This window comes from Hetaerina americana, unplaced genomic scaffold (genome assembly GCF_022747635.1).
Source record: "Hetaerina americana unplaced genomic scaffold, ioHetAmer1.1.p SCAF_10, whole genome shotgun sequence".
NCBI lineage: Eukaryota > Metazoa > Arthropoda > Insecta > Odonata > Calopterygidae > Hetaerina > Hetaerina americana.
The window spans coordinates 53276943-53304307 of NW_027286070.1; the positions used below are offsets into that span (position 1 = coordinate 53276943).

General features: G+C 38.7%; 1 protein-coding gene across 1 annotated transcript in view; it reads right to left on the reverse strand.

Moving 5' to 3' along the window:
• LOC139700125 (uncharacterized) overlaps positions 1–27365 on the reverse strand; it is a 599750-nt gene that overhangs the window by 123774 nt on the left and 448611 nt on the right. Inside the window, exon 3 of the mRNA XM_071598655.1 lies at positions 5970–6202. Within this exon, the coding sequence (XP_071454756.1) occupies positions 5970–6202 (233 nt within the window). The remainder of the gene's footprint in view (positions 1–5969; positions 6203–27365) is intronic.

Sequence of the window (27365 nt, forward strand, 5' to 3'; positions counted from 1 at the left end):
TGTTCGAGAAACATTGGGAAAATGCTCACAGATGTCATCAATTGTGACGCGCCGATCGTTCCTCACGAATTCGTCAACTGAGCTCACCAGTTGGTCTGTAATGACAGACGGTCTCTCCGAACGCTCATCGTCGTGTGTGTTCCCCCTCCCCATGTTGAAGTTGCGACACCACCGCCGAACAGACGACTCGTCCATTACATTGTCTCCATACACCTCCTTTAATTGGCGATGAATATCACATGGGCGAACGTTTCTTGCATTGAGGAATTTAATCACTGCCCTCACTTCACAACTGGCGGCGTTCTCAATTTTTTTAAACATTGTAAACAATCACAGAAACAACACAGGCAATGCTAGCGTCACGCAACTTGGCTCAGAGAAGGCAGACAAGCCACTGAAGCTATCTGACCTCGTCCAGCGGCTACTCGCGTCGTCAGCACTTCATGCGGCACGAACGGGTACTACTTTCCGGATGACCCTCGTATATTACCAATCAAGGCAAGTAATGATCGCGACGCCTATTTACTTGTATTGAAATCAGGACTGTGAATTATTCTCTTCAATATTATTTTTTACGAGTAAACAAACATAGTTCATTCAATTCGCTTGCGTTCTAATATTTTCTCCAAACATATCCCAACTCTCTTGTGCAACTCCTCACACTCTTCAACTCTCTCACAACTCTTCTGTGCCGGGCATTTGTTACTAGTAAAATATATGGCATACCAATTGCATATATTTTCCAAAACAAAAGAAACAATATGCACGTGATATGGAGTGTCATGGACACTTTTCGGATTTCATTGAAAAGTTGGATCGGGAGGACGAATTAATGTGCTTCGTATTGCATACATATTTTAACCACAGCTTCCTTAATTAGCAATTATCTAAATGATAAACCTCAGTAAAATTAAGTTTTTAGCTTTTGTTACCTCATAAGGTTTATGTAGGCGTGCCCCTTCCCCCTGTGGTTTATCGTACCCATTCTGACAAATGGTGAAAAGCTGAACGGAGAATGTCGGAAGAATCCCAAGGGACACGCAATATGAAATGGCATTAAGAAAAAATCTTATCCTAATAGATATAGAACATATTATTGAATGACAGATAACTTAATAATCCTATTGAATTATCAATGAATTAATTTTAATTAGCCGATTAACCTATGCAGTATTTCATAAAGTCAATTGTCAGTTCTATAGCACTCGTCTGATATTTATAATATCAGTACCAACGACCAATATTTATAAAACGGTAACAATATTGAGCCTTAATTCAGATGAAGAAATGGCTGCAAAGAAATTCTCCTTGGCTTCTACTTCTGCAGCAGAGTATGAGAACGCCCTACCATGCATATTCTCGCGTCTGGAGCAGCTCAGGAAGGAGACTTTGACTTTCTCATTACGCTATTACTTTGTATTACTGTCACTGTATGCTCAATGAAAAAATCACAAATAAAATTACAGAGATTAATTGATGAAATAGGCGTAGAATGTGCACCTCCAGATAGGCAGAGAGATAAGTACGGTTCTCCTTTTGTGGACTACCCGTATCTGCGTCATAAAAGGTTGTCGTCGTTCCTATTCCATCACGGAGAGATGCGCCTTGATTGAAATATGAGGTGCTCAAGGTGCGCCTTTCATGTCTTCGTAATTGATTACGCATTATAACTATTTGATCGGGGTTTATTTATTTTTTCTACGTCGTTACAACTCCTCATATTCCCACATTTTTTCCACAGCTACTCGCAATCGAAGTAATTTATCTCCGTGCATGACGTCACCCGAAGATATCCCCACGAATATTAACCCCCTCATTGCCATGATGGCAGCCCTTATCTCAATTAATACATCGGAATAATATATAAGGAAGCGCGTTCTTTCCCTGTATTCCGAATGGACCGGGTATTCGTTATTAGTCACCTGCGCGATAAAAAAATAAGAAAGTTTAGAAAAGGATCACTGCGACAGTATTTCTTATTTTTTTCGATTTGATAGAATGACTACGAATATTCGCTCCCCATATTTGTCTCTTCGAAATAAATGATGCGTCATGACAACGTCATGTTTATCTTGCCTCTGGGTCTATTAAAGAAACTGATCTAATATTTCTTTTTCATCATTGATCCCCTTTTTTTACCGTCATCTTCGTTTCCCGATCGCTGGTGAAATTGAGAAGGAATTATAAAATTCTGTTCTCGATATAGCTCTTGTTGATATTATCAAGTTCAAAAACCAGCAACACTCAGCAATTGGCAATACGATACTACTCTGCCTTTCCAAAAAATCCCAATATCGTATTTCAAGTTAAAATCGTTTTGAAAAATAATATTTTTTTCAAAACTATCTCTACTGAGGTTTCTTGGCTATTAATATCTGTTCATGAGAGGGAATAAATTAAAGAATAACGAGAAAAATAATACAAAATAATATTACACAATACATGCCCAAATTAATGAAGGGATAATTTAATAACCATTACTAATTGAAATTATAGAAAACATGATTTTCGTGGGCACTCTGTACACACAGTGATACAAATACTTTTTTAATTTTTAAACATTGAATAACAATATTATTTTACTTTATCGTCATCTTTCGTTCATATATTGATACTATTTAGTACACGGCCACAAAAATGATTATTTTTTTACGAGGAAGTGCTTCTCAGAGAAAATTAGTTCACAAACACAATCTTAAGTACCAATTTTAATTTGATCAATATGCTATTCAGCAATAAAATATGGTACCTTCTCTCTTGTTGATTCCATGCAATTTTAAAGCACATTGGCATGAAAATAATAACAAATAGATACCTATAAAAACAGGTGACAACAGATTTGTGGCATAAAGACTATCAAACACAATGCCACAACAACCAAATGATTGATTTGGTTTGACATTATATTTATTATATGCTTTTGTGTCTTCTTCATCGGTTTACACTAATCATTCATCTCCTGTATACGCGAATAACGTCTCTATGATGTTTTTCCTTTTTCTCTAGCTCCTATTTCTTGATCACATTACTTTATTACGGTCATTTGGATTATTCAAACTAAATTATATCGCTGCCCCACTGCTGGACGTTTAACATGGGTCTTTGCAATACCTCAGAACATTTTAAGCACATTAAATGCAAATCGAGACATGCAAAGCACGCTGATTTTTTCGCTTCCCCGCTGCCAAAGTCCATGAGCCGAAATGCGCCACGGGGAATATATTTGGACGCGCCACGACGGCATTTCGCGTGGAAGCCAAAGGTCATCTGGCTCACTAAAAGGGATCCTTACTTTAGGGGTCGTGATTCAGGGAGGCTACTTTCCTTTGACGTTCACCCGACGCGATTACGACTCTTCCATCCGCCTGACAAGGGAGTATCCTTTCATCCTAAAATTATGATCCGTTTTATGAATTTAAAGTGACTAATGAGGATATCTAAGCAAATTTTATGAATTCATTACCGATTCTCAAGCGTGATAAGAGAAGTTCTACGTGTGGGTACTTGCTGGCGGCACAGGGCTTCAGTTTCTTCGTGTCTGTGAATTATCATATTTTGGAGATCCCTTCTGCAAGCAGGTCGGAAGAACTTCAAGCGATTTAATTATGCATGAAATTATCTCGTCAAGGCAGAACAGACACAATTACGGCACGTTGATCTGAACCGCTCCTTGAAGTGGGCGCCACCGGAGGTTTGATTGAAAGGCAGGAGAAGTTGAATGTTGGTCGTGACATAAAATGGCGTTTAGCCAAAAACATATGCTACGCATTTAGTTCGCAATCATATTGAATGTATTATTAATCGGAAATACATAATTATTACCTTTATGTAACATGACTCATAAAGATAAAAAGATAATATTCAAAACTAGAAAATTGAATGAAGGATATTAGAATATAATTTAAATCACCATGATTTTTTCTTTTAATTTGAAATTAGACTTTCAGCTTTGTACAGATTTTTTCTTGGGAGTTATTATTCATGAATAATCATTTCCTCTTTCCCAAGGTGGAAAAATATTCTTAATGCCTATGTGCCTAGCCATAATGACCAAATTTTTCGATCAGAGACGGAAAACAATTTTTAATTCCATAGAGTTAGGAAGAACTATTAAGTGTGATCACAAGAGTAACCCACAGTTTAGAGGGATGATGTGCACTTCGTTTTCGTCCGTGTCTGAAGGGACACTCCACCCAGTTTGACTTAAGTTGCATAGTATTAAAACGGTTTGAATTGCTTTATCCGTATACCTTATGCTTGCTCTATTTTATCAACCAACTCGCAAGAACTGCGGACATTCCGTGACAAAGTAATTCAATGGAGTCATCCGCCGATGCGCAACGAACTTCAGGAACTCCAATAATGTTTAAACTATAAAATTCCTGCATACTTCCTAATAATACTCAATCAGAATATACTGACAGTAAAAAACAAAGATTTTAACTGGCTTCAACATTTGAATTAGTAGGTCCACAATGATTGGCACAGATCTTATGTTTGAACGAAGTCTGGTTACTTGCTGTAATTAATGTGAAATGGCTGAAAAAGTATTGGAACGTGAATGTCGGCATTTTATTCGAAAGAGAAAACATTAAATTTGCATAGCTAAGCATTTCAAGGATATGTTGGTGTAACACATGAAAGTACGCACAGTTCTCTTGGCATGGAAGTCTTTCTGTCGAGAAAAACGACATATAAATACTATGAATCAAGTGGTTAATGCTATCAACTAACAATATTATCTAAAATTGAGCAAGTAAGGTTAATGTCGTGTTTCATGTGTTCAAGTGATTTTTTCTCTACCCACACCTTGAAATATAATTTCTGAAATGCAAATAGATTAGTTTTATCATTGATATGAAATGTTTCTTTGAATCCATCTGCTTTTAGAAATTTCATGCAAAAGATTAATTTCGGAGTTAAATATAAAGTCAGATATTTATTTTCTAATAGAACGCCAATAGATTCTATAGAATTCCAAAACTTAGCATATGAAATTTCTAGTTAGTAATAATGCTTTTCAACATATTGTGAAAATTAAAAATATAGTTAATGAAACGGGGGAAACAGCAAACGCAAATCGCTAAATAAGACAAACATGCAAACATATTAGACCATATTTGTGTTTGACGGTTGTTGGAATTGGAAGTTTTGCAAAAACAGATCGAACGACTCCGAAAAGCATTTCTTTGAGACGTCCTCAAGCGTAGATGCTTTCAAAGATAACTCTTTAGCACCTTTCGTTGAACTTTATTGCGTATTTCAATTTTAGTAATTTTCAGTAAGTTTTTTTAGTAACTTTCAGTAATTCGTGTTCACTATCAAGAGGAATTTCTCATTTCAGGAATTATTTCTGAAGTTTGTGGCATTAAACGTGCCCTTTTATACCGCATACTTGTGAGGCAGTATGCTTTCTGCGATTCATATGCTTATATGGTACGGCCATTTATGTTTCAGTGATTAGTAAGCATAATGTATGCACATGGATGACACCAATAACAATAATAGACAATGAAATTTTAAGATTTGACATATTATCCTGTTTTAATTACCATTTAATACGGCAAAGATCAAGGAATATGAAATTTTAAAAAGGTATAGCGCTAATAAAAATATTTAGACATGATACATCATTTTACCTTTAAAATCGTACTTGGAATCTAAGAAACTACTTCATCAAAGTTCGGGCCACGTATGATTTACAAGTAAATGTAGCTGTGGTAACAACACCAAATTTACCCAGCGCTGATATCTTATACGAAGGTTTATATTTTGCGAAAATAGCAAATAGGACAACTATTCACGGAAAATTTATTCATTTACTGTTGAAAAAGGAAATAATCATCGGCAAAAATATAAAATAAAAACTCCCTCTTGAATTCATCAGCGCATTATTTTGCACTACGCTGAATTCGCCAGAAGATAACAAAATAAAAACATTAAAGCAAGGAGTGAATATGTGTACTCACGTAGAAGTACAGCTCGATCCTCTTGGTCTTCCTTGGGACGCAGGAGAGTGTCTCGTCACGGCAGCACCCGGTGTCGTCGCCGCACTGGTGCAGAATGGTGCAGTGTGGCATGTACGTCTTGGCCGGGTGCGGGTAGACGTCCTTGACCTGCACCACCTTGGGACGCGGAACCTTGCATAGGCCCTCTCGCGACACTTTGAGAGAGTGCTGGATGGCTTCGCGGATCTCGGCCTCTGCGAGAGAAAAAGAGAAGTGGAATGTTTAGTAATTTTTAGTACCCTGCAAGTCATAGCTAGGGTGTGTGGCAGGGGGTGAATACACACCAGGCTAATTTTGGCCCGAATATTTTTAACCTTATTGCAGTCACTCAACTTTATTCTAATCCTTTGTCGTTTGTGGAAAAAAGCGGCATCTTAAATCTGTTCTACACTTAATCTCTCCAGTTTTATTAGCATGGCCTCTACTACCGTAGTACGATGGGGGTAATAATAGATTTTCAACATCACTGCTAAAGAGCCCTCCTTCCAATGTATGCTAGAAATTAAATCTGCAATTTAACTTTCGCTCCGTGAGCGATTGCCTGCCTAGCTGCTCTAATATTGAGTAGAAGACAAAGATTGGGAGACAGAGGAACAACGTCCGTGCCGGCCTTTCCTTAATTGAGCCCGTGTGAAGCACAGCCACCTCATGAGAATGATTACTAAGCGCGAGGTGGCTTATCACTAACATCAACGGATACATCCAATTGTCTCTGACGGTCTCTCTTAAATTCGCTGGTTGAATGCAATGGTGAGTGGTAGATCAGTGAGCCATCAATAATACGGCTTTTCATCGGTGTGAGGATAAAATGAAAATCAAACTGAAGAAAAAACGTAGCTTCTTGACCAAATTTAAAATGGGCATTTTTCATCTCGTCACAAATAATTGGCGCACAAGCTCATTTATCTGTGTTTCCATTACGCAGTTATACTGACCAGCAACCGTTAAATTCGTTCGATATAAGTTATTACTACATAGGCTAAAGTGTTTTATCCAAGCCGATACGTGCGTCATCACTATGTGAATGCTTCAATTACACACACACACACACACACACACACACACACACACACACACACACACACACACACACACACACACACACACACACACACACACATATATATATATATATATATATATATATATATATATATATATATATATATATATATATATATATATATACACACACACACATATATATATAACTTGGTCTGCAACAAACAATATAAGAACACATAAAAAGAACACTCACACGTTATTTCTTAATAATTTCGACGGAATTTAGCTTCGTCTTCCTCAGAAGAAACAGTAGTACTGACTGACCTACTTCGACGAAATCATATATATATATTTTTTTTTTTAACAGTAATATTCTTCACCCAACATCTGAACTAAAAGGAATTTCCATAATCTAGTTACCTATTGGTGACTGTGATTTTAACATGTTCCAGCGGCAGAGATTTTTATTGCATGATCATTGCCGCAGAAAGTCAATTACACAACACATAGCAGCGTCCACAGAGCAAAAAGCAATAGACTCATTAACTGCATTACCTCTCATTGTTAACAACGATTTCAAAATATTTTTCAAAAATTTCTAAAGGACATTCTATCTATTTACAATTTCATATTCAAATTGTTTTAAGGTAGGTATCCTCAATGGGTATTTTATTAATGGGGAATTATTCCAATGGGTATCCTCAATGTTGTTTTCGTAAGCTTATTTAATGTAATACGTTGAACTAGTGACCTCATTTTTTTCGTGCATATTCCCTCATTTTTGCTTAGAACATTTTGTAATTTTAGGAGAGGAGGAGTTAATGCCGATCATATCCATGATTTAATCTTTTCGCTGTGTTCCTTAGAAAAAGGACATGAGTGGCGTGCATCAATCCTTATTTCAGAAACATAAAAGGTCATGGACCGATATCTCCCACAGTCTATTTTTAAACACCCAAGAACGCACTCAAAAGGCATTTGATTTTAGTCAGCTCCAGCAATCTACCTGTCAAAATGAGAAACGTTTTGAAAGGATCCAGTGGTTTTATCAGGAGCCTCTCCACGGGAGAGTAAATAATTTACAAAAAAGGAAACTACACCAATCGGGAATGGAGGAGCTCTGTCAATCTCGTCCCTCCTTCTCCGTTGAAAGAGTGGGAGCGATTTGGAAAACCAAAACACAGCCACACAAAAATGTTCACTTCAGTCACCCTCCCATGCCTCATAAAAAAAGCGGAAAATATATAAAGCCTAGAGAGGCTATTTTTGCACCGAATCTCCATTTCTGAAAATTCTACCGCTTGAGGAATCCAACAGTGTTCTCGAAGAGCGCGTCAATTAAAGTGAAACAAGCTAGTAACTCTTTTATACCAAGTTATAATAATTTGTGTATCATTATGAAAGTGCGCACATGGCACACATCCTAAGCATATTATTAAAATTTAAGTAAAACTGAATTACATTCAAAATGTGAAATAGCACCTATTCACAGTTTAAGTTGGAGTGCTGCAAAGAAATATTATGAGAGAGAGAGAGAGAGAGTTGCCGAATTAACTATTCAATGAAATAAAAAACTGCACGGGTTTTTATAAAACTAGTGGACATGACCTCTAATTTTGAATTGATTGGAAAAATTAACTCCTGTTCAATCATTAGGAAAATTTTGTGCGTAAAATAAGAAAATTTAGGTATTTCCGAATGAGCAATAAAAACTATTCTTTAAAAGAAAATTCGAGCTTTTTTCGAGATATTTATGAAAGAGGGATTAGGGAGAAACAAAGTCAAATCGTAAAGATCAGTTGAAGTTGATTGAAGTTTCTCTGAGTAAAATATTGTCTTTTTCATGATGTTTCAATTTGACTGTAGACTTCAATGAAGTCACAATGTGATAAAAGTAAATTATAACCGTTTGAGGTCAAATTTATTTCTGGAATTGTGTTACCGGACCGAATCAGATTCTTTTAGGACTTTTTTTCCTGAGCGAAAAATCTCGATTAAAAAACTTGTACATGCTCCATTCTCCAGGAGGCGCAAGGGATGAAAACCTTCATTGAGGCGGTTGTGCCTGCAAATGACACGAGTGAGAGAAAAATTTTCCGGAATCGGGCGATGGCTATCACCGACATCCCTATTCCATTTTCGGAAAATAATGACCATTCCCCTCAGCATGGACCATTTCCCTATCGGGCGGAGATGGCATGTCCACCACATAAAAATTCCTTCGTGAACTCATGCGTTAAAGTGAAGAAACATTTTATCGAGTGCTTTGCATTTCGTTATCATTTCAATAATGCATGTTGCTGAAATTGTCAATTTTGACAATACCATCGATTCGTTTTCTCCGTGAATGCTTTTGCCATAAGATAAAACCTCCTTAGAGTCCGTGAACACTAATAAAATATCTCTATTTTTTTTCTCCTTTTGGTCCACGTTTGCCGGAATCTTTTGTAGTCTCAGAATATAAAATACCCGTAATATCAGCAAGTGAAAGATTTATCGTATATGATCACTGTTTCACGTGTCATAATACTGAAATTTCAGCCTAAATTTATACTCATTAGTCATTTTCAACTGATGTCGATATTAGAAGAATAGTTACAAAGATACCTTCTTTAGACGGCGAGATAGCTGATTCTACCTAATTCTACCATCGGTTCTACCAAAACTGATAAAAAAGAACGGGCTCGAAAAATAATTACTTTTAAAAACTTGGTGAGAGAAAATATATTAAATGCAGAAATAGTATATTAACCTGTGATACGAAAAAACATTGAATGAGAAAGTGTAAACCAAAATACAAGTGCCTCATTAATTATTAACCTTGATAATTAAAAAGAAAAATGTCACGTCCCAGTTATTTTATTGCCTCGTATTACACTTTTCATGTTTTTCAATTAGTTTACTATGTTGATAAATAAACTATAGCCGTATTCAAGATATTTAGAAAATATAACGTATTGTTTTGGTGCAATTTTTTTATAACTTCGTAATCCTGCTTCCCTTTCATTTAAAATTCAAAGGATATTGGGAAAAAGAATTTTCGCTCTCCCCAGATGCTGGGAACTGCCCCCAACTGAGAGGGAACGCAATATTATCACTTCCCTCCATTTAGTTCCTTCACTACCGGAAACTACGTAGGCCTGCCCAACGACGAAGTTCTAAGTTTCGGATAGGTTAATGAATTACTTTTGTCAACTGTTTTTTGTACGAATTGTTTTTTCAATGATATCCTGCTGTTTTAATTTGCATCATCATTACGGTCATGTCAGCCTAAGCAGTTAACCCGTAGGTTGGTTTTTAACGGGCGAATACGGGGGAGAATAGCGCTCACACAACACAGAACTATGGGGCTATGAAATGAATATGTATGGTATGGAGGACAGTTTCTTACCCTGCACCACCATTTGATAACCCACTAGTAACCATAGAATTACACCACCTGGCTTTTACATGGGCTTATTGACATTTGAAAATCTAATCCAGTACCCTTCATTCAGTAGTCCATCGATCTAACCAAATAGTCCACTACGCATGCATAAATGATCCCTTCAACTCCTATAAAACACTGGGCTAATGCATTCAGGTGCGTCTTCTACTAAAATACCTGCATATATTTTTTTATATAAACGTAACTTATTTCAACTCAAATAAACTGAATATTATTCTACACTGTTTCAGTTGGAGCGTGTTTATAAAGTCCATCATTAAAACTGAAAATTCGCCGGCTTTTTTCGTTTATAGAACTTTACGAGACCTGGTTTCGATGTTCCTTCGTGACGAAAGACAATAGTTGATATACCATTAAAGTAAAGTTGGGCTAAAACCTTCTTGTGGAAAAACACGAGCGGCTTTTGCATTTTAATTCTAAGATCAAATCCTTAAGATTCTTCAAAAAATTGTTGCTAAGGTGAGGGGTGGCTAGCAGAGGTGATGCCGCCACTATAGACACGCCAGGCAGCCTCAGCACGTCACGGCTGAGAAGAGAACTTCACCAAACGCTCAGACAATCCCCACCCTGGGAAATCCTTCCTCGGCAGCATATCCCTAATAAGGAGCCTCTCCGATTGGTGATGTCATATTTTCCAAATCCTGTCCATTACCGCTCGTTCGGCAAATCCGCAGTGATTTATGCTTCGGATGCGATAAACCCGACCGTGGAGTCGTTAAAAAACCCACAAAGGAGGGAGGGACGGACCTTGGATCCCTAAGGAAATGGCATGGCCCCGAGACATGACTATTCCTTCCAACAAACTCTCCGCCCTCTCTCTCTCTCTCTATATACACACATCCATCCGTCCTCTTCCGTTCTCCTTTGGATTCACCTTCCTACCTCCTCTCTTTCGATTCTCTTCTTCTCCTCAAGTGCCGTCTCCCACCCGTACTCCCTCTTCCCTCATCTACAAACTCCCAACTGACTGTTGGAAAAAGACGAATGGAAACAAAACAAACGAATAAACACAAAATTCTCTCGGGGGCCGCGCGATGGAGCGGGCGAAATGTCCCGACGGCGCTTTATCTGGGGAGAATATCAAATGGGAGAAGATTTATGGCCAACAGGTTACTCTGGTTCCGCTCATCCTCTTTTCAACCCCGTGCCCACTCCCTCCGCTGCACATCCTCTCTCTACCTCCCCCTCCCCCACTGCCCACCCCTCTCCCTCTTCCCTTTCATCTCCCACACCGACCCTCCCTCCCACCCCCGCACACCCCACGCACCCTCCCCCATTGCTTTGCCATCATCGTCATACCCACCCTTCACTCTCCATCTCCTTGTACTCCTCTCTCCCTTCTGCCCTCTCTCCCTCTTCACCTCCCTCGCCCTTCCCTCACGGTGGTAGCGACTAAGACTCTTCGGGCGGCAGACAAGGATTTCTCTTCTTCTTTAACCCCTTTGCTCACCCATCCCGTCTCCCGGTCCCTTGCCCTGCCGGCAAAACGGAAATAAAAAGTACGAGAATCGGCCTCTCCGGGGGAATGCCATTTTAATTGGCTCCGCGTAAGAGAGGCGCTGATGGAAGAAGGGCTCGTCGGAGGGGGGATGAAGGGGCTTTCTTAATCGCCCGGGCAATCCCAAGCGTGCATTAGCGGATAGAAAATCAACGCGATTTATTCTTTTTGTTACTATCGCAAATATAGTGCTTTGTTGGGACATTCGAAATGATACTTGCCGCTCTGTTTGCTCTTAGGATTCGCTGCGCTAGGACACGTTTAGTTTGTGCAGCTTAATCCTCTCAGCTTTGACGATTCCCTACATGTTGAGCCGTGCTTGCACTCTTAAATGAATCTGTAGAAAATTCTATCCTCCCACGGTGATGTGTCGGGCATATTTAGCATATGCTTCCACCATTGTTTTGGTGAATTACAATTCATTCTGTCCGCAAATGAAGGGACTTTTCTGACGGGTTACCTGACGTTCACGAAACTAAAATTAGCTGCGGAAGGTTCAAAAGCCTGTAAGTTGAAGGAGTGACAGATAATGAATAATTCCATTCCTCCCAATGCGTTATCACTTAGTATGCATTACAATGTATAATAATAGTAGTTATTTCATAATAATTAATGGAAAAAAATTAAAGCTCTCTGTAAGTTGGATCGAATGATTCAACGTCCAGGTTGATTAGAATTTTGATTAATCTTTTCTGGTTATTTCTAACACTCTAGTATTTCTGGACATTGCTAACATTCTACTCTTTCTAGAAACACTAATTAAACATTGTTCCTCCACCAGAGGATACCATAAATCATTTTATTAATAGTTAAAGTATTTATGTTCTTTTAGGCAAACAATTATGCGCTATGTTAAGTAAACATGTATATAATGTTATCAAGCAGTTTTGCTGTGAATTGAATTCGTTGCCCCTTATCCAACATCAAAAGAAAAAAATTCAAAACCAGGTAATAACTATCTTCTGCCTTACAACTCACCATTGGGATTTGAGCAGAGGCTCTTGACGAAGATCCATTTCATGCTCTGCTTAACAAGGAAAGATGAGAAGACGGAAATATAGGGATCTTTGGCTAGTGGAACTTCTTGCGTGTCCCTTTATAATATGAACCACTTTTCTGTTCTGCTTCCATCTTGTCATGATTCAAATCAATTCACCAGCCCTTTCTCCCTTAGAACATTCTGACAAAACTAAATTCGGTAAGGATGCAACAATGAAACGTAATGATATATTCAAGAAAGTTTCAGGGGCATACAAATTTACTTTTAAGGAGGAGAAAAATGAGAATAACAGGAATATGCCAAGAACATTTCTATACAAAACCTAAGAATCAATTTGAATACGGACACAGAGGGGGAGAATAGATTTAGCGGGGCATCAATGAAATGAAAAATACGCTAACTGGAGGAAGAGGGGATAGCGATCGCACTGTAAGAGAATTAGTTCTCTGTATAGGGAACAAAAGAGCTTCAGTCAAACACTCTTGGAATTGGATTACTTTTGAAAAATGGAATACATGACATTTATTTAATTTTGTTGCGTGACAGAAAGGTGACAATAAATACCTCACATATGCACTTTTTGAAATGTCTATAAGATACGCGGATCGCGGAAATGCGCACTGTCACACTTATATTACGAGCATCGTATAGCATATTACTTCGTATCAGCACCCACAAATGATATTTTCACACGAATTAGTGACATGGCAATACACTAAAAGAACTAGATTGATATGAAAAAATAATGATAAATTAGCTTTATTAAACAAACAATATATTATTCAAACGATTATTTCGAAATGATCAATTGCGTAATTGAATTCCTAAGTACTAAATACGCCAAAAATACTTACTTATAAATATAGTATATTGAAAATATAGCAGGTAAATATTCTATATACAATTTTGGCATTGCAGTAAAAACTGTCCTCACATCTTATCAGTATCTGGGTTTTTTTTAAATCTTCCACCCAATTGTGCAAGGGCAAACTTCAAACTATTTTTGTTTATATGATACAATATTTATTTTTCCAAGTAAAATTTGCAATACCAGTTAATAAGTTGTAAATCATAATTTCTAAGCTTAGAAAAATATAAACGACGAAGGGATAATGATGAAGCAGCAACAAATGAACATTTACCAAGATGATGGCGCAGTACTCGTAACAAGTGATGCTCAAAAAGGTTGGGTAGACTGATTTTAGGAAGCGCAATCAGTGGGCATCATTATTTTCCCCGACAAACACTCCCTGGAAATAAGTGGATTGATGAACACGTCAATTTTAAGATCTCAGTGACCAACTTGCGCGGCATTTTGTGAAATGAATAATATTGAATGGCGATACAACAGCATGATTGGATATGAAGCAGAGAGTAGTTCCGAAACACAGAGGACATAGTAATAGGCTTAGGAAAAAGTACATTCATTTTGGAAGGAAAGGAAAAGAGTCGATGTTAGCCTCCTGACCCGCTGGCTATGGCCTTCGAACGGGAACTTTGTAGAGAGTTCGACCGACATGGGGTTCAGACATTTCAATCCCATCAAAATGCAGTCTTAATATGGAAGGGAGGGGGAGGGGTGAGCGGAAAAGTTTAGGTCTCGCTTCGGGGCCATCACAAAAAAATTACAAGAATATGCTACAACAGTTCATCTCGAACGATACACGATTGTCATCACGGAGTAATTTATTCATCCTAGATTCGTCTTCTCAAGAATCTTCCGGTATCCCCGGAATTTCCGGGAAACTCCGGAAATTAAATATGCTGCGGGGCATCCCCCCTCCGCAATGGCCTACGAAATCCGGAGGATCGTTTCGATGCAAAAACGCCGCCATTCCGTATGCAGATGAATGATTGTGCGCGGTATATACTCGCCGAGCTCGAATATTTTGACTCGGAGCTACATACATAGCGCGGCTATAAAAGAGAAATAAGACTAAAATGCATGAGTGATGAACACAAGGGAGGTTATTGAAAAAAAATGGTGATGTTTTGCTTCAGATAAAAAAATATTCAGACCCATTTTAATTAATAGATTCTGGTGATAAATAATTTATGAAATTCATATGGGCATTAAATGTATGACTCAAAGAGCGCCGGCTATATACTGTTAACGTCGCGTAATTGACAACCCAAAGGTAGCTGCTTCGAATCTCGCATTTGTTATTAACGAGAGGGTCATTTTGGCAAGCGTAACTTATGGAACTATTTTATGATGCCAATTTCAACAGCATTGGCGAGGTTTATTTGGTGGTTAAATTGTCTGCAAATTACCAAGATATTATTTTTTTCATTAATTAATCACGTTTACTGTTCCTTTACAACCTTAGGAGTTGACACATTTCAAAGTACCTAATGGTTATATGCTACTTTTTTGATTTGAAATAAAGAAAAATAGAAACTATGGCATAACTAAGAATATTTGAGGGCAACGTTGACAGATGGTCACGGGAGAAACCAGAAATCGGGTTATTATTGGAGAATTGTTTCAACTGCTCGCAGGGGAAAAAGATTTATATAATTGAGAAAATTAGGCGTCGAGCATAAATAATATGAAAATTATTTCAAATTTGTCCATAAAAAAATGTTTTCCCTCACTTTTATACTCTGTGTGCTATCCTACCGGTTTCGTGCTTAATTTATATCTTATCCAAAAGTTGACTGAACTAAAAACTTGTTCTCCGCTACTGAAATATCATAAATCATAAATTAACGCAGGTAGAATAGAATGAGTATTCCTATGAAAATATATTATTCCCTGAATCATCATTATTAATGCAATATGCAACAATAACGGCGTTAAATAGGTTATATTTTATAGCACTTTGTTTTAATTGAAAAAATAATCTAAACAAAAAATGCAAAATCAAAGGAAGATGTTAAAGGGAGTTTTAGAAGGGTGATGAAGAAAATTATAAAACGAATAAAAAAAAATTTTCTTTTCTAAATAACACAATTGTTGATTGGAACACCTTACCGGCAAAACTATCCGAGTCCTTTCCTAACACAGTGCATACTTTTAAGAAAAGATGTAAGGAATATATGTAATAATTTGATTGATGTGTGGTGAAAAATTATATGTAAGAGCTTAATTTTTTTAATTTATCTTTTTTTTCTTGCTGATTGATTGACGCTAATGAAATTGGGATTTTCTTGTTTTGTGAGAGATATTTTGTTTGGAAGTTTCCTTTAAGTGCACTTTTGTTTTACTGACTGATTTTAGCTATTATCTTTTATGATTACTTGGGACTTGTGTGCCACCGGACACTGCCTATCTGCACATATGGATTTTAATAAAAAAAATAAAAAACATTATGTGTGTTGGCATCATCCTGATGTATGAGACGAGTTCACAATCCCCATCTAACAAAGTAAATGATAGTCTGAAATCTCAAGCATTTAAATTTTTGTGACGGAGGTCAAAATATGAAGGGTCGGATGAGTTTCCTCGCGTTCTCCAGTACGGAAAATTCAGGAGAACCTGAAGTTCGCAAGCAGCTGCACATCGCATCGAGAAAAGACATACGTCTGAATCAGAATCGGGCAGCCGTGCTACTTGAGAGGAGAGACCGCTCGATGCAATCTACAGAGAATTGTTATCACTCGGAGCCATCTTTTGGCATCGCCCCCGAGCGGAGAAAAAAAATGAAAATGCCCCTTCCAGAAGGGTGTTGTTGATTCATTACCATTTACAGTACTCCACCAATCACTTTTATTGTAATGGGCACAGAATAAGGGGGTCATTGTCGAAGATGGGTGGGAGCGGCTTGATTGAAAGATCACGACAGCACTTTATATTCAATCCAATGGACATTTTTTTTGAATTTTATGGGAAGCTTAACTTCTTTGGTGAGTACGGATATTTTAAATAATGATTTCAACCCAAACTACGAAAAAGAACAGCATAATCGCGTAGTCCTCGTTTCTATTATTTCCAATTCAAGTATTTTCAAGCTATTTTCTCCACTGTTCTTCATAAAAAAACATTATAGAATTGAGCAAATGAGCTATTAAATACTAAAAGAAAAAAATTAGCCATAGATTTTCAAATTATATCTCTTTTTCGAGCAACATTCAAATCCCTACTTCACGTATTTGACATGCGGGAATTACCCGTAAATTAAAGCGTTGGAGTGTTCACAGGAAATTCTTAAACGGAGTTTCATTACGCTTGTAGAAAGACCATACGTAGTGACAGGTAAATCCATGCCCGAACCTTATTATGTACACACTGCTTCGAAAATCTTACAGTAAATATTATTATTTGAAATGAACAGAAGTGCCCTAATAATATCGGCCAATAAAATTTGTAGAGCCATTATTTTTCAATGGAGCGGAGTTCATAATTCCTTCCTTGTTTGATATCAAAGCGATGTATTCAAATATATAAAAGCACGTCTTATTTTATTTCATCTTCTACGTTACATAAAACCTAATCAATTTGAAATTCTGCAATATCTGTGCCATTTTAGCTTCACGCACGAAGTGAATAACCTTGAGGCCTAAGATTATTTAATGAAAACTTCGTTGCAATTTTCCACAGTTAAAACTTTATTGCCGACCATGGTTTCGATACACTGTATCATCTTCAGGTCTTCAGGTCCACCTGAAGATGATACAGTGTATCGAAACCATGGTCGGCAATAAAAGTTTTAACTGTGGAAAAATGCAACGAAGTTTTCATTATGTCTCGATTCCACAATATCACGCCTGACTCTTCACTTTTCCTAAGATTATTTTTTTAGCAAACATATTTTGTCCAACCGTTTCCCCAACAGTTTCCTCAATTGGCCCAATCTATACATTTAACCTCATTTATTGGCATTTCATGAATTAAATATAGTATTAATATTCACGATATCTTGCTCAAGTAAATGTTTGCGATTCGGTCAAACCTATCGGAAATGATGACCACTGATGTAATTTATGGACCGGACTATAAACTTGTTTTTTTAGGTTTTCACCTTTAAGTCACGTGGGTATTTCCACACTTTTCAAAGGGAGTCAAGGAACTCGTGACGCATATTTTTACGAGGCAATAAAAGTCTGGGCTCCTCCTCGAGGTTTCCCCTCGCCGCGGAAGAATCCGGGAAAAAGTTTTTAGAATAAAACCTGGCCAATATCTCTATCAAAACCTTCCTTACTCCGACGGGGGAAAAAAGAAGACTTCCCGACACCTACCACATGGCCGAAAGATATCGCAACCTAATACTCCGGTCCTAGCCGAATAAAAAGTCCTCGATCCCCGAACCCCCTCCACCAACTTCCTTCCACTCACCCTCTCTCCCTTCCGAATACCGACCCAAAAATAAGCGGGAGACGGGCAAACAGAAAAAAGAATACACGTCATCCCGGGGAACACTTTTGTGTGAAACTACTCCCATAAGTCAACGGGAAGCGGTGGTGACTCTCCCCAAAAATCTCGCTCCCGGAGACTGCTCCCATCCCTCCCCATTTCCGCAAGTCTGGATCCTCTCGGAATGAATAAGAGGGAGGGAAGGGTAGGGGAAGGGATTTAGGAGTGGAGTTGGAGAGGCTGGAAAGGTACTAAGGGGAGGAGGGAGGGAGTGAGAGGTAAGACGATATGGAGGAAAGAAGGGAGGAGGTGGAAAGTGCCGGTCTTGCCTAAGTAAATATTTCGTCGGCGGACACCGTGGGAGAACGGTGTATTAGCCCAGCTTCGTCGACGTCAACACATTAAATAAAAATTATATGGAAAAGAGTTTAAAGTTAGTGATGCCTAGAGAAACAAAATGTAATAGAGCGAAGTCGAAACTGAAAGCACGAATTGCCAGAAACCTTAAGACTCGTTTGATTTTTGCACGGGTTACCAAATGCGAAGGAAGTGTACGAAAAATATCCAATACATTAGGCTCTGAGAAATAATTTCTTCAAATTACGTAAGTATATCCTATTTGAAAATTATTTTTGACGCATAAGAAAATACTGAATAACACATTTCGGATACACAACTAAGATTCTCATTTTATAATTATATTGTAAAATATTCCTCCAAATCATTTTATCAACATCTCATTTGCAGGAATATTGGGTCTATTGCATTTGAAAAATGGAGTTTTCATCACAAAACGTTCTCGGCACAGATCACCGAGCTTACTAAAGGCAATATATAAGCTCAATAAAGAAAGTACTTAATAAGTGAAAGGTAAATATCGATGCAATATTTTTATATTTGCTTATGAAAAAAGATTCCCAGTTTAATGGATAAATTCACCTGAGGGTTTTGGCATTCTATATAATTTAAATTATAATGCTCAGAACTTATTTAACTTATATAAAATTATCGCTCCTATTCTTCATTCCTCACATGCCATTGATTAACTGCACACTTACTTTGCTTTGTCATTGACATAGTGAAAGTAACATCCTTCAGACCAATGGTAAAATGATGATAAAAAGAGTTATTTTAATTTTAGAGGTCCGTAATTTTTCCTCTCGATTTTTCTTATCGACAAAAATAAGCATAGGCGTTATAATAAATCCCCTGCACTATATCATAGTATTTTCTAAAAATGCAGATATTATATTATTTAATAACTTGTATAACAATTTGTTGTGTCCGGCGTAAGTTTGCATAACATATTGAAATGAAATGAAATTATCGCCTTTGCGATTGCACACACTTTTGTGTGTGGAATTACAAAGTATAAAAAAGTTTATAATTACAAAGTATAAAAAAGTTTGGAATTACAAAGTCAATAATTTCATTTCATTTCAAATTACATCACAATAATTCCACAATTTCCTTCACAGCAACTTGACTTTTCTTGATTTTTTTATTGCTTGTCATGCTCCGGCGATTTTCGTTTACTTACCCTCGGAGTCCATACAATGTGCCAAATCGCTACTCCGCAGACTTTGGCGTCGGCCAAATTCTTTCTTGACCCCGCGACGAATTGGATTTTTTCCACGCCAACGACCTCGCCTTCTGGAGACGTCACCGACGGGATAACTTCTAAAGTGACTGCCGGAGCCCATTTATCCCACGAAAGTCGACGCGGGAAGGGATCCAATCCGTCGCGGGGATCATCCAAGATTTTTCTTTTTATTGCCCGTCGCACTCGAAACATCGTGAATCCATTTTGGCAACACCGCGTGGGCAGTAGGGAGGGAGGGGGAGAGTCGCGGAGAGACCTCCTCACCCTTGCTTAGAAACTTGCATCTATTTATCCATCCCGAAAGCACATTTTCTCGTCCACCGCGGCACCTCCCCTTTTCCACCATATTCTCAACACCCCCACCTCCTCCTCCGCCTTCCCATTCACCTTTATTTATCGGTCCCGTCCCCTCTCTCTTCCGGGAGGCTAGCCCTTCGCTCACTCCCACCCCCCCAAACCTTCCTCAGACCCACGTTCCTCGTGTCAAATCCTCCCAACCAGGTCGCCCCTCCTCCCTCCGCAAGCACATATATTTCGCGCTCCCCCACACACTTTGTGCGTCTTCCCTTCATTTCTCCTTCTCCACCTCCTCAATTTCGCCTTCGTTTCACGCTTCTCGGGCCGTCGCGGTAAAGTGATGGCTGTGTGTGGGGGGGAGAATTAAGAACGGGGGGAGGGCTTAATAGCCCCGGCTTCGCCCAGCTTGGCCAACCCGCGTCCGCCGGCATCAGAATTCTCTTCGTGAAAAATTTATCCACGGCGGAGGAAAAAAATGACATCTCTCTCGCGAGATTTCTTCAAGTTGTTGAGGGACGTTTTATAAGAATATCAGCTCGGTGTGCAATGAACAAGGTGGAGGATTGATTTGTTCGTGTCCTGAAGGCAGTCGAAGAGAAAATTGGACGTAATGAACTGGATTACTAGAAAAACGAATTCTGATCTCTACGATGTCGTAGAATACGAGAAAAGCCATCATTAAATTGATCGTTAAATTCCCGTAACCTGATGAATTCTTATGAGAAACGAATGCAAAAGAAGTAGAGGGAATCAGCGAGATAAAATCTACAAACAATAAGATGTCGCACTTAGTAATTCAGTACTAAATGCATCAAAAGTAAAGTTATACGGATTTTTAATGCATAACTAGGTTTAACTCGTAATAATCGTTTACAATTTGTTCAAACACCGCTCAAAAACCGTTTAAGTGAATTCTTCATTAACCTCATGTGAATATAATGAACCACAAAATGTACGAACCTTCCCTATGCATTTATTTGCAAAGCATACTAACTGAATAGGTCATGATGAATGCGCAAAATAACACAGTAATCAAGAGAGACTCTATCTTTCAAAGTAGCGGTTCCCTAGCTGCATCACGAGTGGGTGAGGAAGGCTTTTTTTAAATTAATTTTCCGTTTTGTTATTTTGACGCAGACTAAAAATATGAATTCTACACTTAAGGTAATGGCTCCTTCAAAGGGACAGAGTTGGTCAAATAGAGTTTACTATACACCCAATTGCTCCGCGAGACGATTGGGAGACACATGGAGAGGTGAATGCGACAAAGGGCCTTCACCTCAAGAGGCAAAGACACCCTGAATTGCTCAAAATATCTCACATTTAAGGACTGGAGCGATTCGAGAGTTGAAGGGGTACATCCCCGGTCACGTCGATATTAACACTGCTGCTGGCTAAGTGTTATCCCGGACGACTCCGGTGGTTACATCTAAGCATACCATTACGTGAGACCGCAATTATTCCAAAACTAATAACTTCACACTTTTCAGATCGTCTGATTTTTAATTAGAGCTTTAATCGACTCATTTTTTTATTTACTGGGTGAAACAGCAATGGATTGAGTTGCTACATTTACACCATACCATGCATTGTTTGACGGATAATGACATTAGCTTATTGAACTCTTGTAACTTTGACGTTATAATTAACAATAATCAGCAACTTTTCAGCATACTTATTAAAATCAGGTGGATTACCAAGATAGGTTCATTTCATTTCAGATAGTTTTCACATAGGAAATACTTGGAATCATCCTCCGGACGGACATTCAGGTGTCGATCAAAAGTGATTGTGATCTCCACTGCAGGAATTGGTCTCGTAAGAACAGACCGGAATAGGAATGACGATGGCGAATGCTTGCGATCTTAGGTTACGTCTTATTTGTCAGGGTGAGGAAACGAGACGAGCTCCTCTTTCGATTAAGGGGAGTCTCCCCTTGGCCAGTGGGCAACCCGCGCACCTCCCATGCATTCAAGTGGGAGCGAGCGAGGAGTGCCGTCCAAGGAGGAGGAGTCAGTTGAACGAGTCAGTTGAGTGGCGCCGCAGCGACTGCGGTGTGTTTAATGCATCGCCGTGTAGTTCTTGCGGCTTATCACAGCGGACCCCGACGAACGGATGGGAGAGGGGGAGACATTCCCGAGGACGAGGAGAAACAAAGAAAATTAGCATCCGGAAAAGAGCTACATCCATTAAGTGTGTTAACGACACATTACTGATTTCACTTCACTGAAAGCTTTATCTCGACAAGAACGCTTGGAGCGATGGAAAAAAAATCAAGATATAAAGCCGAAAAATTCATAATTTAAATGCAAAATGGGAATAGTATCCTATCTGTTCTTCGCGAAAACTTTACTACTCAAAACACTGCTAACAACAAGTTTATAAAGCAGTATTTTTCATGAATTCTGAGTGTTAGTCTTAAAAATTCAGAAAAAATTAACGAAATCGAAAATTTGCTCGGTAACTTTTGCGCATACACTACAGCGTAACGAAGTCATACGGAAATAATCATTTTAAAATCCAAGTTTTGGCCGAAGTTCTAATATTCAACAAGGAATAGTTGAAGTGATTGGAATGAAATGCTTGAAAGATCGAACTTCAGAAGAATATTCCGAAAAAAATCAAGATCGTTGCATGCGATAACCGCTCTTAATAGCTTTTTATGGATAATTATGTTATCACGAATTTATTGTGGCTATTTCTATCTATTTTGAATCAATTTATGAGATAGAAATCTAAATTAATTAATAACTCATTAAACAAATTAGCATAGAAAGCATGAATACGTTACTGGGAAAATAAATGAAAGAACCAAAGAAACTTACTGAAACTTAATTATAACCCTTACTTAATCCACAGATCATTAAAAAAAATTATGTATATAAAGCTCCCAGTTTGAATAAATAACTATTGGGAGAAAAAATACTTTAATACTCAAACCGGTTCATTCGACTATCAGTATCGCAAATAACAAATAATTTAGCTATAAGGCAAAGTTACCTAAATGGGGAAAAGACACTATTACATAAATTCCTTTTTTACATTTCTCTTCCCAGGATCGAAAATAGTAGCGTTACAATTTATGTTAAGTTATAGATATCATAATAATATATGAGGGTTTTTATTTTCGCAAGTTAACTCCTTGGGGGAGAACTTCAGGAAAAGTCCTTTATTTTCACGTTCGAGTTCCTTCCGGACGGTGCACAGAGGCCTTCGGGGATGATGTCTCGGAAACCATCTTGAGTGAAGTGTAGGAAGAAGATAAAGAAGGTATATGTTAGAGCGCGCCACTGGTTGATGTTGTGAGGAAGAGGGCCCTCGACGTGTATGGAACTCAAGGAGGAAGTGAGCGAGGGGATATTGAGATAAGACGGTATGTACAAGGATAGGACGAGAGGAGATAAGAGACGGAGTCTGCTGGGAGTAGGAGTCTGTAGGAGAATTGGGGACCGTGGAGGAGGGCAGGGGAACTGGAGGTGGAAGAGTTTCTTTGGAGGTACAGAAAGTGGCGAAGAGGAGAAAATGAGCGGATAAGAGAAAATAAAGTTTTGAGGGGACCACTCTTATTAGACTCTTGCCAAGTTGTACGCTGCTTCCAGAACGAGAGCAGAAAGATTGTCATTCAGAGCGAAAATATTGCTAATTTTTACAATAATTTTTATACCATTGAAAACAATCAAATCAAGTTAAAGGAAAAAAAATTCAAAGCAATTTTAATAAGCAAATCAAAATGAAAAATACAACTTTAAATACAAAGATGAACCTGCTACAGAATATTTACCGTCAACTGATCAAAATTAAATATTTCCCCGAGATATATATATATATATATATATATATATATATATATATATATATATATATATATATATATATATATATAGTTAATCAAAGAGATGCTGGTAAATGAAATACGCTTCAGATAACTCCGTCCAAAAATTTAACGTTGCTGTACCCATGCTAATCATTTATGGTTTGTTAATTTTATGATTCCAGTTTGTTAATTGTGCAAACGAAAAAAGTAATTTAGAAACTGCATATACCAGACCAGGCACACTTTTAATAAATAAATATACATGCATATTGATTTACACTTTTCCATAAAATTACAGTTTGGTCAGATTAGTAAAGCGTAAGTAAAGATACTAAGTACGTAAGTAAAGAAACTGCATATACCAGACCAGGCACACTTTTAATAAATAAATATACATGCATATTGATTTACACTTTTCCATAAAATTACAATTTGGTCAGATTAGTAAAGCGTAAGTAAAGATTTTTATATCATCTATCTTATTTTCCTATTTGGTCATGCAACTTTGGTAGTCTGCCGTTTGAAGTTGATACTAGTATTGGATGGACACGGACTGAACACCGCTACATTTACAACATCATAAATAACAATTTTTGGCTCATTCACTATTAAAGGAAGATTTCTTTTTCGATAAATCGAATCTAAATATTCAGTCTGTCTGGTAGGCAGCTATTTCAACAAGTAATCGGGACACCATCGATTAGAAATCTGCATGGATTGTGATATCAATTCAGTTTTTTCATTGAATGTCGTTACGTTTTGATATGATTTAACCGTAGAAGTGGCGTAATAAGAAGCTATAATTGCATCATTGAAACAGAATAATCATTCAACCCACAGTTCTATATCTCGTAATAATTACTCCGAACCACAATTAGCTAAACCGACTAACCGGATTCACTCGAACGTAATCGATTAATATCCAAAGTCTGGAAAAATAAATAATCTTCAAGGATAGTTGAGATGCGGCTTACATACTTATAATTCTACGCTGGTAAAAATTTAAGCCAGAGTCATCAGCTTTTTGAGAACTGGTGACTGGGAAATATTTAGACTCCCGAAGAAGTTCGAGTGTGAAAAGAGGGAGGAAAAAAAATCAATTCCGCGAAGCAATTAAGATACATTTCGAGACTAGCTTGAGTGCTAGTCGTACGTGTGAGCGGACGTAGAAACAGATTGCACTAGATTTGACCATCCTTGTAAATCCAGCTGGGGATAAGAAGGAGAGCGAGGGGCGAGGAAGTGTGGGGAGGAGGCTTGAGCGTGGAGAGAAATGGCGAAGAGAGGAGGAGATTTACGAAGAAGCACTCTCGTTCCCAATGGCCGGGAGGAGGTGGTGGTCGGTAGCCTGGAGGGAGAGGGTGGAGGAGGAAGCCAAAGGGTTTGAGGGGTGCGGGAACGGGAAAGACCGTTGGGGGGAGTGGGAGACAATTTCCCGGTGAGTCGCTGCTGGAGTGTGTCAACGGTGGAAGATAAGAGCGGTCGGGCGAGCTAGACGATCCCTGGGGCACCACCTCTTCCCCCCTCCACCTCCTCTCGGCCCGGTCCTTCGTCCGCGCACAAACCCGGAGGAAACTTTCGCGCGAGAGATCCAGGAAATCGGGAGGAAAGGGAGACGGGAGGAGTGGAGCGTCATTATGTATGAACGCGACGGCTTAAAAGTAGTAGGCCGATAGCGGGGAGGGCCAGGGATCCAGGGACTTTATAACTGTCGGATCATCACCCGTAGCCGTGGGATACGGGCTCCCACCTAATAATAATCACGCCGGCCACTCTCGATCGACGGGATGAGTATAGAAGGAGATGAAAGTAGTATGTGCGATGGAGTCTGGAGTGGTTTTCTTCGGAAAAAGGTCCCACTCGTTGGGTTCTTATGGCGGGAGAAGATAGAAACTCTGATCCGGCCGTGGGTTTAAGAGTACGGAGAAACTCTTTCGTTTTGGTGATGACGAGCTTTGCTGAAAGAAGATGACACCATCTGTGCGTCAGTCTGGCAAACGTTTGCTCCAAGAGTTGAACTCCCATAGTATCAGCCGCAACGGCGATGTCGATATTAATATTTCATTTTAACCGTTCGGAGTACAATAACATCAGTTAAATACTGGAAATGCCACAGGTGTGGTAGAAGGCATAAAAGTGGTTATTGAATAAAGCAAGGACAAAAATTATCCTCCGATAGATCTTATTTCTTCGATTAATGAATTGAAAATGACAGATAATCCATTCCAGAATCATTCTTCGTGTTCATAACATTTTTCACCCAAAAGCCATCATAATTGTGGCAATCATTTAAAAAAAGTCGGACAAACGAGTAACACCCCGTTTCCCGAAGCTGTACCTTCATTTATTTACTCATAAAGGAACTGAAATGCCATGAAGCTGTTACTAAAGGTAATTTATTTACCTATTGAAAATTTTGATTTAAAGTTCTTATTTTATATTATTATTAGGGTTTGCGGTAGTCCAGGAGTAGAACATTGGACTACTGAAGGCCCGGATTCGATTCCCGCGCAAGCCTCTCTGGGCACCCTCAGCTTCACCCAGGCTGTGTGATTTTTCGGGTACCAGAACTTCTTGGGTAACCATAGTTTATATTATTATTGCCTTCTTTTATACATTCTGACTTAAAGCTTGGAAAAACGGAACCCCCTGGAAACCTTTCCATGGACATATATCTTTTTTGGCCTTCTTAGTGATTACAAAATACTTCATATCACGTAAAATATATGAAATAACAACCTGAAAAACTTCACTACTACCCCACTCATAAATATAAGGAAGTCTCATACCTCTCTCTTCCACGGATAATTTTTTCAATATTATTAACCTTTCACTTCCAACCCACACTACACAGAATTATCTTATGTGTATGAGATGTTCATATTCTCGTAAATATAACTAAAACTTTGTACAGTCGAACAACATCGGATTCGCATGTTAGATAGACAGGCTAGGCCATAAATAAGGGTCGCCTTGCGGTACAAGTGGTCCGAATGGTGTTTCCAAGTGTGCGTGTGGTCGAGCGTTAGCACCAAAACGACCATCTGAGGAAAGGGACCATGCCTCCTCTTCGGGAGCGAAATCCAAGGGGGGCGAACTCTTGCCTAATGGATAAATGTCAAAGGGAAGACACCATCCATGGAGTGAAGAGCGGTCCACGAGCCTTCCGCCCCAAGGCTTCCGACGACACACTTGAGCGTGACGGGAGGACGGGGAAGGGGAATGGGGCGTGGCGGCGCGGACTCCGTGGTTTCCGGGGATGGGCAGCAGGGACACTTCTCCCACCCACCCACTCGCCCACATTGGCGGACCCAAGTTCGGTCGCACGACGGGCACAAGCGGCGTCGGCTCTCCTGCTGGCGCCGCTTCTACGTGGGCGGCGGAGCTCTGAACGTA